The sequence below is a fragment of the Arachis hypogaea genome, chromosome 5, assembly GCF_003086295.3.
Source record: "Arachis hypogaea cultivar Tifrunner chromosome 5, arahy.Tifrunner.gnm2.J5K5, whole genome shotgun sequence".
Taxonomy (NCBI): Eukaryota; Viridiplantae; Streptophyta; class Magnoliopsida; order Fabales; family Fabaceae; genus Arachis; species Arachis hypogaea.
This window is the reverse complement of record NC_092040.1, coordinates 25,402,142-25,417,473: the sequence shown is the minus strand read 5'-3', so window position 1 is coordinate 25,417,473 and position 15,332 is coordinate 25,402,142. Positions and strand designations below refer to the sequence as shown.

At 39.6% G+C, this 15,332-nt stretch overlaps 1 protein-coding gene across 10 annotated transcripts; it reads right to left on the bottom strand.

Annotated features, from left to right (window-relative positions):
* Nucleotides 1-7,882: 7,882 nt before the first annotated feature.
* On the bottom strand, nucleotides 7,883-14,749 carry LOC112800994 (FT-interacting protein 3). Of its 10 annotated transcripts, none has more exons than XM_072236913.1 (4): nucleotides 14,575-14,749; nucleotides 13,710-13,841; nucleotides 11,824-13,616; nucleotides 7,883-9,165 (listed from the first exon to the last, which is right to left on the bottom strand). In XM_072236913.1, the coding sequence occupies exons 1-3, from the start codon at nucleotides 14,732-14,734 to the stop codon at nucleotides 11,851-11,853; spliced, it is 2,058 nt and encodes a 685-aa protein (XP_072093014.1). In that variant the 5' UTR covers nucleotides 14,735-14,749; the 3' UTR covers nucleotides 7,883-9,165; nucleotides 11,824-11,850. The 10 variants fall into 10 exon arrangements, with proteins under 10 accessions (XP_072093014.1, XP_072093013.1, XP_072093018.1 ...); XM_072236917.1 differs by lacking the exon at nucleotides 7,883-9,165 and adding an exon at nucleotides 14,254-14,329 and having other exon boundaries at nucleotides 11,755-13,616; nucleotides 13,710-13,811; nucleotides 14,575-14,689; XM_072236912.1 differs by having other exon boundaries at nucleotides 11,824-13,841.
* Between the last annotated feature and the right edge of the window lie 583 nt (nucleotides 14,750-15,332).

Here is a 15,332-nt window from a genome sequence, read left to right as displayed (position 1 = left end):
CATGATTCATAGCATCATGATTGGAGAGGAAGTAGAAGTTCATGAGGTTATAGCCCAAGAACTTTATAAGGTGGCGGACAAGTCCTCTACCTTGGCAAGGTTAGCCTTTCCTCATCTCATTTGTCACCTCTGTTATTCAGTTGGAATTGACATAGAGGGAGACATCCTCATTGATGAGGACAAGCCCATCACTAAGAAAAGGATGGAGCAAACAAGAGACCCCACTCATCATGAAATCCCTGAGATGCCTCAAGGGATGCACTTTCCTCCACAAAACTATTGGGAGCAAATCAACACCTCCCTAGGAGAATTGAGTTCCAACATGGGACAACTAAGGGTGGAGCACCAAGAACATTCCATCCTCCTCCATGAAATTAGAGAAGACTAAAGAGTCATGAGAGAGGAGCAACAAAGGCAAGGAAGAGACATTGAGGAGCTCAAGCACTCCATAAGATCTTCAAGAGGAAGAACAAGCCGCCATCACTAAGGTGGACCCGTTCTTTAATTTCCTTGTTCTTTATTTTCCTGTTTTTCGAATTTTTATGCTTATGTTTATCTATGTTTGCGTCTTATTACATGATCATTAGTGTCTTAGTGTCTATGCCTTAAAGTTATGAATGTCCTATGAATCCATCACCTTTCTTAAATGAAAAATGTTCTTAATTGAAAAAGAGAAGAATTGTATGAATTTTGAATTTTATAACAGATTAATTATTTTGATGTGGTGGCAATATTTTGGTTTCTGAATGTATGCTTGAACAGTGCATATGTCTTTTGAATTTGTTGTTCATGAATGGTTGGCTCTTGAAAGAATGATGAAAAAGGAGACATGTTACTGAGGATCTGAAAAATCATAAAAATGATTTTTAAAGCAAGAAAAAGCAGTGAATACAAAAAAAAGAGAAAAACGAAAAAAAAAACAAAAAAAAGGGGAAAAAGAAAAAGAAAAAAATAATGAAGTTGTGATCCAAGGCAAAAAGAGTGTGCTTAAGAACCCTAGACACCTCTAATTGGGGACTCTAGCAAAGCTGAGTCACAATCTGAAAAGGTTCACCCAGTTATGTGTCTGTGGCATGTATGTATCCCGTGGTAATACTGGAAGACAGAGTGCTTTGGGCCACGGCCAAGACTCATAAAGTAGTTGTGTTCAAGAATCATCATACTTAACTAGGAGAATCAATAACACTATCTGAATTCTGAGTTCCTATAGAAGCCAATCATTCTGAATTTCAAAGGATAGAGTGAGATGCCAAAGCTATTCAGAGGCAAAAAGCTAAAAGCCCCGCTCATCTAATTAATACTGATCTTCATAGAAGTTTTTGGAATTCATTGTATATTCTCTTCTTTTTATCTTATTCGATTTTTAGTTGCTTAGGGACAAGCAAGAATTTAAGTTTGATGTTGTGATGAGCGGATAATTTATACGCTTTTTGGCATTGTTTTTAGTATGTTTTTAGTATGTTTTAGTTAGTTTTTTATTAGTTTTTAGTTAAAATTTACTTTTCTGGACTTTACTATGAGTTTGTGTGTTTTTCTGTATTTCAGGTATTTTCTGGCTGAAATTGAGGGACCTGAGCAAAAATCTGATTCAGAGGCTGAAAAGGACTGCAGATGCTGTTGGATTCTGACCTCCCTGCACTCGAAGTGGATTTTCTGGAGCTACAGATGCCCAATTAGCGCGCTCTCAATTGCGTTGGAAAGTAGACATCCTGGGCTTTCCAGCAATATATGATAGTTCATACTTTGCCCAAGATTTGATGGCCCAAACCGGCGTTCAAAATCACCCTCAGGAATTCCAGCGTTAAACGCCGGAACTGGCACCAAAATGGGAGTTAAACGCCCAAACTGGCATAAAAGCTGGCGTTTAACTCCAAGAAAAGTCTCTACACATGAAAGCTTCAATGCTCAGCCCAAGCACACACCAAGTGGACCCGGAAGTGGATTTTTATGTCATTTACTCATTTCTGTAAACCCTAGGCTACTAGTTCTCTACAAATATGACCTTTTGCTATTGTATTTTCATCTTTGGATCTTTGATCATCTTGAGATCTTTGAATCTTTTGATCACATTTTGGGGGCTGGCCTCACGGCCATGCCTAGACCTTGTTCTTATGTATTTTCAACGGTGGAGTTTCTACACACCATAGATTAAGGTGTGGAGCTCTGCTGTACCTCGAGTATTAATGCAATTACTATTGTTCTTCTATTCAATTCAGCTTGTTCTTGTTCTAAGATATCACTTGTTCCTCAACTTGATGAATGTGATGATCTGTGACACTCATCATCATTCTCACCTATGAACGTGTGCCTGACAACCACCTCCGTTCTACCTTAGATTGAGTGGATATCTCTTGGATCCCTTAATCGGAATCTTCGTGGTATAAGCTAGAATTGATGGCAGCATTCTTGAGAATCTGGAAAGTCTAAACCTTGTATGTGGTATTTCGAGTAGGATTCAAGGATTGAATGACTGTGACGAGCTTCAAACTCGCGATTGTAGGGCGTTAGTGACAGACGCAAAAGAATCACTGGATTCTATTCCGACATGATCGAGAACCGACAGCTGAATAGTCGTGCTGTGACAGAGCGCGTTGAACATTTTCACTGAGAGGACGTGACTGTAGCCATTGACAACGGTGATGCCCAACATACAGCTTACCGTGGAAAGGAGTAAGAAGAATTGGATGAAGACAGTAGGAAAGCAGAGAGACGGAAGGGACAAAGCATCTCCATACGCTTATCTAAAATTTTTACCAATGAATTACATAAGTATTTCTATCTTTATTTTATGTTTTATTCATAAATCATCCATAACCATTTGAATCTGCCTGACTGAGATTTACAAGATGACCATAGCTTGCTTCATACCAACAATCTCCGTGGGATCGACCCTTACTCGCTTAAGGTTTATTACTTGGACGACCCAGTGCACTTGCTGGTTAGTTGTGCGAAGTTGTGATAAAGAGTTGAGATTGTAATTGAGCATACCATGTTGATGGCGCCATTAATGATCAGAATTTCGTGCACCATGGCTCCTGCATTCTTCAACCCGAATGGCATTACCTTGTAGCAATAGGTGCCTCCTTGCGTTATGAACGCCGTTTTGTCTTCATCAGGTCGGTGCATCGAGATCTGGTTATAACCGGAGTATGCATCCATGAAGCTGAGGAAACGATACCCTGCCACCGAGTTTACCAAGGTGTCGATGTTGGGGTGGGGGAAAGAGTCTTTAGGGCATGCTTTGTTCAGGTCGGAATAGTTGACACACATTCTCCACCTCCCACTGGCTTTTTTTACTAGGACAATGTTGGACAGCCATGTGGAGTACTCGAGCTCTTTGATGAACCCGGCTTCTAGTAGCTTGGCTGTTTGTTTGGCGACCTCATTGGCCTTTTCTTGAGACATCTTTCTTCGCTGTTGGGCTACTGGCTTGGCGTCTGGTTTGACGTCTAGTCGGTGGGACATGACTTCAGGATCCAAGTCCAGCATGTCTGATGCTGTCCATGCGAAGAGGTCGCCGTTCGCCCTTACGACCTCCATGAGGGGGCCCTTGAGTTCGTGAGGTAGGTTCCTGTTTACGAAGGTAAACTGCTCTGCCGACTTTTCTATCTGGAACTTCTCCATGTCCCCTTCTGGTTTCGGCCTCGGCTTGTCCTCCATCCTTATGTCCAGGTCTGCCAAGAACACACCGGCTGCCTTCTTAGACTCTTTTCTTATGGAAAGACTAGCGTTGTCGCAGGCAACCGCCACTTCTAAGTCTCCCCTAATGGAGCCAACGGTTCCCTTGTCTGTTATGAACTTCATTGTTAGGAATTTAGTACATATCACGGCTGAGAACTCGTTGATGGTCTTTCTCCCTAGAACGATGTTGTAGGCTGTGGAGTCTTTGAGGACTACGAAGTCTGCCATAACCGACCTCTTGGTGTCATTGGCTCCTACGCAGATTGGGAGAGAGATCATCCCGTCGGGTTTTATATAGTTATCACCCAGCCCCATGACCCCGTGCTGGTGATTCTTGAAGTCAGATTTCTTGAGGCCCATGGCGTCGAATACATTCCTGAATAGGATGTTGGAGTCAGCCCCGGTATCAACAAGGATTCATCTGACTAACCCCGTCCCGACAATTGCTATGATTACCATGGAGTTTTCGGGGAGATCGTGAAACCATTGATCTTTTAGACCGAAGGATATCATGGGAGGTCCTCTGCTTGGGGCGGTGGGACCTCCTATCGAGATGGAGAAGATCCGGGTATCCTTTTTTGCTGTTGATTTGGATTTTGGGGGGTGTCACGCCTGACCATGACGTTGACCACGAAAGTTGGGGGTTGTCGGTGTTCCCTATGGGCTCTTGTCTTGGTTTGACAGTCCGGCTACGATCTTCTTCGAAGCGTTCTTGTTCCCGCCTCCTCGGTTCCCGGATGAGTCGAGAGAACTCGCTCAACTTCCCTTCTCGGATGTCTTGCTCTAAAGCATCTTTGAGATTGAAGCAGTCTTGGGTCTTGTGACCGAATCCCTTATGATAATCACAGTAAAGGCTTTTGTTACCTCCTATTCTCTCTTTCAATGGTCTAGGTCTGGATATGATTTCCTTGTCCGTAATCTACTGATAGACTTCCACTACGGGTGCCGTGAGTGGTGTGTAGTTCGTGAACCTCCCTACCCGTGGGGGTTTCTTGGGTTGTTTGGCCAAGGTTCCGTCCCTGGGATTTTCCTTATATCTGTCGACCTGGGGGCCTGCCGAACCGAGGGGTTCGAGAGCTGCTGTTTATTGGCTGCTACAACCTGACTCACCTCCTCATAATTGATGTATTCCTTAGCCACGCTTTGAATTTCCTACATGGTCCAGACAGGCTTGGTGGTGATGTGCCTTCTAAAGTCCTTGTTTAGCAGGCCGTTCGTTAGGCAGAGACTGGCAACCGAGTCTTTGAAACCGTCAATTTCTAAGTATTCGTCGTTGAACCTATCCAGGAACTTCCTGGTCGGCTCTCCGGGTTTTTGGGTAACACCTAGCACGTTAATCGGGTGTTTTACCTTGGCTATGCGTGTCGTGAACCGAGCTAAGAAGCTTTGGGAGATGTCTATGAAGGCCGTGATGGATCCTTGTGGGAGCGCGTTAAACCATCAAATTGCTGGGCCAGCCAGCGTCACGGGAAATGCTCGGCACCTGACTGCGTCTCCTACCCCTTCCAAAGTCATTCTTGCTTCAAATGTTGTGAGGTGCTCTTGGGGGTCCTTAGTCCTATCGTACCTCATGTCCGTTGGCTTGTCAAAATTTTTCGGAAGCCGGACTTTGAGGATCGAGGGGTGAAAAGGGGTGGCTCCCATGATGACGGGTTCTAGCCGTTTCTTGGCATTTCCCTTTTGGGACTCCCCACGGCTCTCGGACCTACCTTCGGTAGGTCGAGAGGTTTCCTGTGTATGCGCTTCATCTTCGCGTCTTGTCGGGCTCCTTTCTTGGTTCTCGTATCTTCGGGAGGGGGAGCGGGTGCGGGATCGGCTGACGTATCCTAGGATCGACTCTTCGCTGCTAGCTCCCTTTCGAGGTTTTGTACTCTATGTCTAAGCTCCTGCATAATATTGGCATTGTCGGCTCTCGTCCCTCCGAAGGGACGTCTTTTGGGGGTCTTGGTGTAGATCGGTTGGTTTGGCTGAACGGAGGATCGTGGTTGTTTGCCGGTGCGAGCCGTTGAACACGCCCTACTCAGGCGGGCCCCTCCTCCTTTGTGAAGTTCCTCTGACGTGGGGAGTCGCTCCATGTCTACTCCAGGGTCCCCATAGACGGCGCCAATGTTCGTTACCTGAGGGATCTCAGGTGCTCGGCATGTCGGGTAACGATGAGAGGATGAGAGGGTGAGGCCTTGGACTAACTTGGAGCAAGTGTAGAGATGTGGTGTTGAAAGCTGGCGACACCGGAGGTGGTGTGGACGAAGGGTGTGGCCACCTGCAAGGACACTCCGACGATCAAGTCAGTGTCCATACGAGGTGATAGCCAAATTAGGTAAGATGTTATGTACCTTGGGGGGAGAGCTGGCCTCTTCCCTTATATACTGTATTGGGTGGGCCCATAGGTGACCTAGCCCACTGGCCAGGAAGCTTCTATGAGCTGTCCTATTCCACGTGGGGGAGTAGGTCGTTCCGGTTACCGAGTCGGGGCCTCAGGTGCTGTCCCAGGGATACCGACCCGACCGTTTGCTGGGCGCGGTGACTTTAAGTCGCGCGTGCTTCGGGTCGGGTGTGGGAGACCGACCCATCGGGTTCTCCTTATTGTGGAGGATGGTTTGAGGCTTGGGTCGGAAGCGGTGTTTCCGACCCGTCGGGTAATTGGGCTGGATTGTGCGAGTCCGTAACACTTTGTTTTGACTTGCCTAATTGTTAACTGTAATTAATTGCTACTTGTCCTATTTGTTGTACTTGTTATCCATACTTGTGTTTTTCTTGATTGTATTGTATGTCTTTGCAACTGAAAGATCCATCAAGCTGGCGGAGGTGGCGTTGAAGGTAATTCCACCGGTGTTTAGGAGGGTTGGAAGAGACAAAAAGTGAAATGTTAGCTTAAAGTTAGAATAGAATTTAAATACTTTAAATAGTTTTACCTAATTTCTGGTTTAGTTGGATCTCAAGTTTAAATATGAGTGTTAAAATTCTAGGAATACCTCTAACTTTTTCGAGACTTTTTATATTAAATGTGGACATCTTACGATGTTGAGAACCCCCATTTCTCATTCCATACATATATTGTTGTTTTTTAAATGCAAGTTGTGAGGCACCTCATTAAGGATACTGGAGACCTTCTTGAAGCGAAGAACTATATTTTGGGTTAAACATTTGGTTTCTACTTGTATATATTTATACATAGTTGTTCTCCACTCCTTGTATTTTGTATTTTGCCCCTTCTAGAAGATGACATGAAGAAACAGGTGTTTATTTTATAATTTGAGTTGTATTTTGGGTTATATATATATATATATATATATATATATATATATATATATATATATATATATATATATATATATATATATACTCTGGTTGGTCTTCACTTTGCAGATCGAGTTTGGAGCTTGTTATCTGTATTTTGGAATTCTAATCCATATATATGTTTTTTAACCTTCCTTTCAATCTTGTTTATCTTCATGAGTGATGCGATTTTTGTTTTGTTTTTGAATAACTTCTCTTTCAAGGCTCCTAGTTACACTTTTCTTTAATTATATTGCATACATATTTTTTCTTTTAGAGGTCCTAGTGCCACAGCACCTCTAATTTACGTCCTAGGCGTAAAGCTCTATGTTGTAGGATGTTACATTCCTTCGGTGTTTGACGAACGGATTTTTGCTAGTAAAAAATTTTACAAATAAAGTCTCATTGAAAGTATAGCTTCTAAACCAGCAAAGAATCATTTCATACAAAAACTTGTTTGTCACTAAAGCAAACCCAATAAAAATTAATAACTGAAGTATTTAAACCTCGGGTCGTCTCTCAAGGAATTGCAGGGAGGTGTGTTATTATTGGTTATGAGAAAAGTATCTTTTTGGGTTTTTGAAAGGTTTGAACAAGGAATGTAAATGACAAGAAAGTAAACTAATTATCATGAAAACCCTTGCAAGGTTATGAATTGGACGTCCTATCCTAGTTATTCTTATCAATTGTGATGAGAATTGGATTTTGCTCCCACTTGGTCAACCTCTAACTATGAAGGTATGTTAAGTAGATAAATCGATTTGATTCCTTAGGTCCTAGTCAATTCCTAAGAAAAGACTAGAGTTAGGGGAATTCAAATCGATTAGCAAACAATTCCAATTTTCAATCAACAAGGAGTTTGATAACTCAAGTGTCTCCAATTACTCAACACAAGCTAAGAATGTAAAAAGCTAAATTAAAATCATAAATATGAAATACCTCAAATTGCATTAAATAAAGAAATCAAATCTAACATGGAGTTCATAAACAAATAAAAGAGAAACTAAATTAAAAGAATATTGAACCTGGAATTGAGAAGAAGAAGAAATCCTAATCCTAAAACCTAAGAGAGAGGAGAGAGCCTCTCCCTCTAAAAAACTACACCTGAAACCTAAAATTGTGTGAATGAGAAGTTGTATGAATGAATGATTTCCCCACTCTTCGGCCTTTAATCTGTGTTTTCTGGGCCAAAAACTGGGTCAAAATAGCCCAAAAATCACCCCCAGCGATTTCTGCAGTCGCAGTACGTCGCGCATGTCGCGCGTAGTGTCAGGTGCGCGTGCGCGCCGATGGACTTTTCGCCAATGGGAGCGTGCGCGTAAAGTGCGCGTGCGCGTCATCTAGCTGCATGGCCACTATAGTAAATTATATATCATTTCGAAGCCCCAGATGTTAGCTTTCCAACGCAACTGGAACCGTCTCATTTAGACCTTTATAGCTCAAGTTATGATCGGTTGAATGCGAAGAAGTCAGGCTTGACAGCTTTGCGGTTCCTTCAGCTTCTTATATTCCTTCCACTTTTGCATGCTTCCTTTCCATCCTCTAAGCCATTCCTACCCTATAAAACCTGAAAACACTTAACACACATATCAAGGCATCGAATGGTAATAAGAGAGGATTAAACATAGCAAAATTAAGGCCAAAGAAGCATATTTTCAATCATAGCACAAAATCAAGAAGGAAAATGTAAAACATGCGATTTCTATGAATAAGTGTGAGAATAGTGGATAAAATCCACTCAATTAAGCACAAGATGTACCATGAAATAGTGGTGCATTAGTGTTTTCAACAGATTGTCGAGCCTGGGTTGATGATTACCGTCGGATTAATCCGACGATACATCCACCGGTAGGATTTTTATTTTTTATTTTTTTGGCACAGTTTAGCCACAACTAACAGTCAAATAATCAAATTAAAATTCTTATTAACAAAATTGTTATCAGAAATCTAAAATTGGCAGAAATTAACAAAGTATTTTATAAAAAATAAATGGTATAAATACAATAAAATATCACAGTAGAGTAATGTGCCCTAAACAAACAAATATACATAGAACCCTTGAGATAAAGCATTAAGAAGTCCAAAGAATTTTCTAATTATGTGCTTATGGTGTTAAAGGTGTCAAGGAGAGGTTTAGATAATTAGACTGAGGGGTACTTCATCACCTGGTATCTTGGACCAATTGGTTCGAGAGTATCGATTGAAAACCTACATTAAAAAGCTGCCTTGAGACAAAACACTTAGAGTAAAACTCAAATATCTCCCATTTAAACTAAATTGTTAAACTGCTTCCAAGGTCATGAATCATAAAAATGATTCTTATAATATAATCCGGATTAGAGATCTTTGAATATTCTTAACTCATAAGTAGTCAAGATTCATCAAGATATAGACTACATATTCTTAACTCATAAGTAGTCAAGATTCATCAAGATATAGTCCACATGCAGTCTTACAGAATATTAAGAACCGCACTTTTATTTTTAAAACATTCAAATCAAATTTAATTTTTTAATTTCTTCTCACTGAGATAAATTCTATTTATTTTTCGTTTGTTTGAGCATAAGAAAAATTTTAAATTTAGTGTTGTGATGGCTTGGCATCTTTAATGATTTTTATATATGTTTTCAGAAGTTTTCTTATTATTTTAATTAATTTTTTTATGTTTTTATGTTTTACAAGAAACTTTCATGACTAATAATAAATTTGGAGTTGTTTTAAAATTATTGTGAATTCAGGTTATATTTTTACAACTACAGGATAATTTGCGAATGTGGTAGAGGTCATGAAACAAGTGGGTCATTTGGACCTCATAACTTGAGCTATAGATGTTCAAATGAAGTTGTTCTAGTGCTGTTAGAAAGCTAACATCCAGAGCTTCGAAACGATATGCATATCTCAATAGTGGATATTTAGTTTAAGCCACGCACGATCATCACCTTTCAAGTGACAAAACCAGTGCCCAAGACTTCAAGTTACACACCCAAAACAGAAGTGTAACACCTTCGAGACCCTTTAAGTTGGTGTTTAATGCCATACATCAGTGTGTAACGCCCCAAAAACAAAAGAAAGATGACGTGCAACGCCACCTAGGCCGTCCACCGCCTTCGATTGGGAGCCATGCACACAATGGCGTATAACACCACCACAAGGGCGTTTAACGCCAGGAGCCATGCAAGAAGTTGGTGTGCCACGCCAAGCTTAGGCGTGTCATGCCAAGCTCAGGCGTGCAACGCCTTAAAACCCATAATAAGTGGGCGTGCCAGCCACAAGCCCAAGTGCAACACTAACCAAGACCTACGCCTCTAAAAGTTGTAATTATAGTCAAGGTTATGGAAGATTCTGTTAAGATAAGATTTAATGCTGATTTGCTTTTAATTTTAGTTAAGATTTAAAATACTGTTATTAGTTATCTTATTATGATAAGATTCACTTTTGAATTTGAATTTTAGGTAAACCTAGAATATAAATAAGTGAACATGGTTTACAAAAGAGGATCATCCAGGGTCTTCGGATCCACGAAACCCTAGCCGCATCCTTTCATCTTTCTGCATGAGTCACTAATTCTTTTGTTAAGGGGTTAGGAGCTATGTTTATATTTTCATGGATTATTAATCTAAGTTTTATTTTATTTTAAGGTTATGCATTGATCTATTTTTAAAACTGAATTTTCGTTCTTTATTCTTTAAATGTTAGAAGTATTGAAAAGTATTCTAATTTTATTTTAAAATCTGTTTATTACTTTGAAAATTTTAATATCAAAATTAAAACTTGAAAACTCTTTCTCATGACTCTTTGATTGACTAGAAATAGTTTTTTAAAGAGTGTATGACGTTATTTTTCTTATAATTCTCAATTGTTTAGAACTAGTTTAAATATGTGACATATAATTTGACCTAGAACTACTTTTGAATATTATTTGAAGCTAAATCGGAATTGTGCTAAAACTCTTTTCTTAATCAGTTGACCAAAGAATTAGCGAGTGATTAATTAAAGATAAACTGAATTGCCAAGAACTTGAAATTTAACTATTTATAATTTGTCGTGAAAAGATCTTTGCATGCATCAAAATAGATAAACATAAGGTTTAATCTTCCTAAAAAATAAATATCTCTAAAACCCTTGACACTCTCAATCACTGCTTTCTTACAATTAATTACTCGTTCATCACTACCTCCTTAAGCATTCAAGGTTCCAAGCAAGACACCGTCTCTACCCTCATTAATCCAGGTTCAATTGATTTAATTAGCGATTCAATCCGATATTTTCTTGTTCAATCCATTAATTTTCGTGGGAACGATATTCAGTCACCGTGGTATTACTTAAACGATTTGGTGCACTTGCCAATATCCGTGAATACTAGTTTTCGCTCATCAGCTAGGGATGTTTTCCCTAAGCACCAATTATGACTCATTTTGGGCTGTGACAATTAAGAACTGTTCCACCATTTTAGTTGATATTTTTTTTCTAAATTTACGACAGTAGCAATTCTAATGACTTGCCTGTTTAATTATTTAATCTAGTGTTTGTATTTTCTAAAAGAAAATTTAACACTGTCACTATTTAATGAATTAACTTATTTATTAAATCATGGCAATTTTCACCTATCTATTATCTAATGGTTGCTAAAGATTCAATAGTTTGATTAGGTTAATTAACAGATATTGCTCTTAACATGTTAGAAAACACAAGTCTTGGATTTTTCTTATATTAAAGTTACTTTAGATTATTATTTTCTTAGACCTTAGCATTACTGTTAAAAAATTTTTTTTTACTAAAAACAGTAACAAGACAGTATAACAATAGCAAAATATTATAAATCATATTTTCTTATAGAAAAGGATGAAAAAAAAGGAGCCAGCTTACTTCCCAATTCCAGTCTTATCCATGCGTTCAAAAGAAACAATCATCCTTAGATGGCAATCTACGGAAGAAGTTAAGAGCTAGAGGGGGCGATTTGCTTCTGAACCATGGTGGTCTCAACCAGTACATTCCGAAGAGCGCAATCAGAACCCGGATGGGCACAACATAGGAAGCAAAAGCACTAACCAAGCAAAACACCAAAAATAAGGTGGTGGCTCTTGGATCTCTCCAATTCACCAATGCTTGGAGTCGTTCTAGCAGTGATGTCAGATCTCCAACCACAGTTTGAAACCTTCCTGCAATAGATCTCAGCCTATCATACCTCATCCTAACAATATCATCGGGACGAGTTGTAGGGATCGTATCAAACTCTTCGTCAAGCTCATCCGGGTGACTGCCGTCAGCTTGTGAAAGTCTGGCATCAATACCAGGTGGGTGGCGTGGTCGACAACGATAGTTCGCCAACCCCGCTAACCCGATGTATAATATATAGGCCAGAATGATTAACTTTGGATGCATCATTAGCGTGACTAGAATGACAATGAATAGTATCAAATGCGCTGGCTTTTGCCAGTTACGAATTTCATTCAGAAGCCTAAACATGGCAAAAAGCCCCGAGCCTACGCCCATCATCCTGTAAAAATTGGCTTTGCTTATCCTTAAGTTCCACATATCATCTTCAAGCATGTACTCTACCACCTTCCTTCCCAGTGGTGGCTCTTCTCTACTCAGCCTGGATACCAACATGCTCTTGGCCTGGTTAGTCAAGTTAGTACGTTGACCCTCGGTTATGGGTTCCCCATAATGCATCATGGGAAGCAATGGCATTGTGTATCTAAGCAGCATGTTAGACACATTCGAACACGAAAGCCTCGTGCTCAAATGAATTTCACCCGTTCTCTTCACTCCAGATGGAAGCATGATCAGCAGAGGGTAAGAGTGAGTGTAAGTTCTATCAGTATCAAGTATGGACAATCTGATTTTCACTTTCCCAATACAATCATCTGAAGAAGCTTCCTCATCATCATCGTCAACATTTTCAATGATCCTACGGTCATAGAAAACCCCAATAGTAACAACAGTACAGAGATCATAAACTTCCCAACTGTATTCCTCATTCCACTCTGGCGACAAGCTATCAACCACATTGCGAGTTCGACACCATTTTTGCCCATACTTTGCAACACAATATGCATTAGTCACAGGCTGCTCTTCACCAATAGTATCCTTTATTTGCACTGGCTCAAGCCCCCTGGCACCAAGGATTTTCATATAAAGCACCCCAATAAGGTGGTCGCTCTTATTCATTTTGACCTCATCAAACACATGGTAACCTCCATCTAAAAAGACTCGTAGGTGAATCCGAGGAACAAACCTTGTACTTGCCTTGTTCTTATCACCTGATTTTCCGTGGTGGCTTTCAAGATTGAACCAACTCGAAGTAACAGGTCTTTCATCAACTCGCTTCTCTATAGTATCCATTAAAACTTTCCCCGTAGCCACAACAATCTCATTGTCCGATTGTATCCGGTCCTGAACCGTAACCTGCAATGAATTTACAAACGGCTCATCAACCGCAAACAACAAGTCTTCATTCCAGAAAGGATTGGAGAAGCTTCGAGTGGAGCTAGGAGCAGCAATTGCAGTACTCAGATGAAAGTCTCCAACTTGGACTTTGATAACGAACTCGGGGAACCTCACCAACTCTGGTCCTCTGTGCCCTGGCATGATATGCTCTGCTTCAATAACCGAAACTCGAAGGTGCCATAGTTTTGGGGAGTGATAAACTTTTGGTCCTGTGAACCGATCAAAAGGTACATTTGCAGCTTCAGAATGGCATGCCTCTGTAAATGGCTTCACTAAATCATTGGTTGAACTCGTAATTTTACCCTTCTCCAATGACTCATCTGCAAGTTGAGGTCCAATTTGTATGCGCGAAGACACGGTGTTATCGCTTGGGTTTGAGTCCATAGCTTTTGAGTTTTCCGAGTCTGCTGCGTTTGATTTGTTTTCCATCATTACTTCATTTGTAACCATACAAAATGAAAGAAAACAAAGTAATCATCGGATGCACTAAGTATTAATATAGCCAAACCAAATATTTCTCCATAATCCAAAATAAGTCCAGAACGTAGCATGTAATAAAAGCTAGGAAGACTAATGCGATGGAGTTCATAGTCATTTGTGCCTATCGATAATATGACCTACGAACCTCAGTTATTTTGGCCTTTTTCTTCTTCTTTTTTTTCTTTTATTGTTATTCAAAAATACTAGATGTATACAAAAAATTATCTATTGAATTAGCTATGTATTTATGTATAACTACATAGCATGGTTGTTATACGTCACTGTTATGTATCTCATAAATTTCTAAAACCATTGACCATTGACCATTGATCATTGAATTTTACTTAATATTCACAAAGGCATTACCTTCCATTAGATCCCACGCCCTCTTTCTCTAAAACATAATGGTTTTGACGCAAATTTAATCGTATATGATTTCAGTCTTCATCACACAGGGAAAGGCAAGTACCCATTAGTTTTAAACCAAGTATACATCTGGGCGAATAGACAGGATCAGCTAACATTATATTTCACGATAAAATTAAAATTTAAGAACGAGAGAAAAAAATAAAGTTGAGGAAATTAAGAACAAAACTATGGGAAAGCAAAGTTAAGATAGCATAAAAAATGTGAAGACTGAGTGCTGACAAAGCTGACTAGGAGTAGGAAATGGCAAAATTATAGAACCTTGACAGAACCGTGTCCTATTAGGACACCCAGTTGGAGGAAATAGCAGCAAACATTGATTTGAGGCGCGTTTCAGAACTCTAGGACCGAAAATCGCCAAGTAAAACTGAAGGACTTGCTTGTTCTGCGGTGACCCTAAAAAGTCTGCTTTCACCTTCATGGTAATAACCGACACCAAGAGGTTTCCTTTGCGTATAGCCGGTTTTATGTACTTTATATTTCTGCCATGCTCTGCATTTGTCGTTTTATGATGTATGGTAGGCTCATCCTCCGTCATAACCAAGGTTTTAAAAACCAAATCGATCATTAAATTATTTTAGTTATTGATTTACTCATTTATTAATTTAATTAATTTAATTATAGTTCAATTAAAAATTTATTTTATAATAAAATAAAAAATAAATAAATACATTAAAATATAATTATAATTTAATATAAAAAATAATATTTCATATAATGGTTGTTGCAAATTTATCTTAGAATCTACCGTTTCGACCGTTAATGAGCAGTGTCATGGTGCTACAATTTTCTTGGTCTAATTATGTGAGACGTTTTATTTGTTAACAAGCTAACCCAAGAATCCTGACTTCCTGACTTTGATTTTGTGAATGGTAATAAGTGATGATTCAAAAAATGGGCAGAGCTCATATAAAGGAAGAGAGAGGGAAATTATGTAAAGGAAAAAGCAAGAACAATGAAGATAAGGCTCAAAATACTAAGTACTAACCACTAAATTCTCATTTTGGTCCTGAGATTCA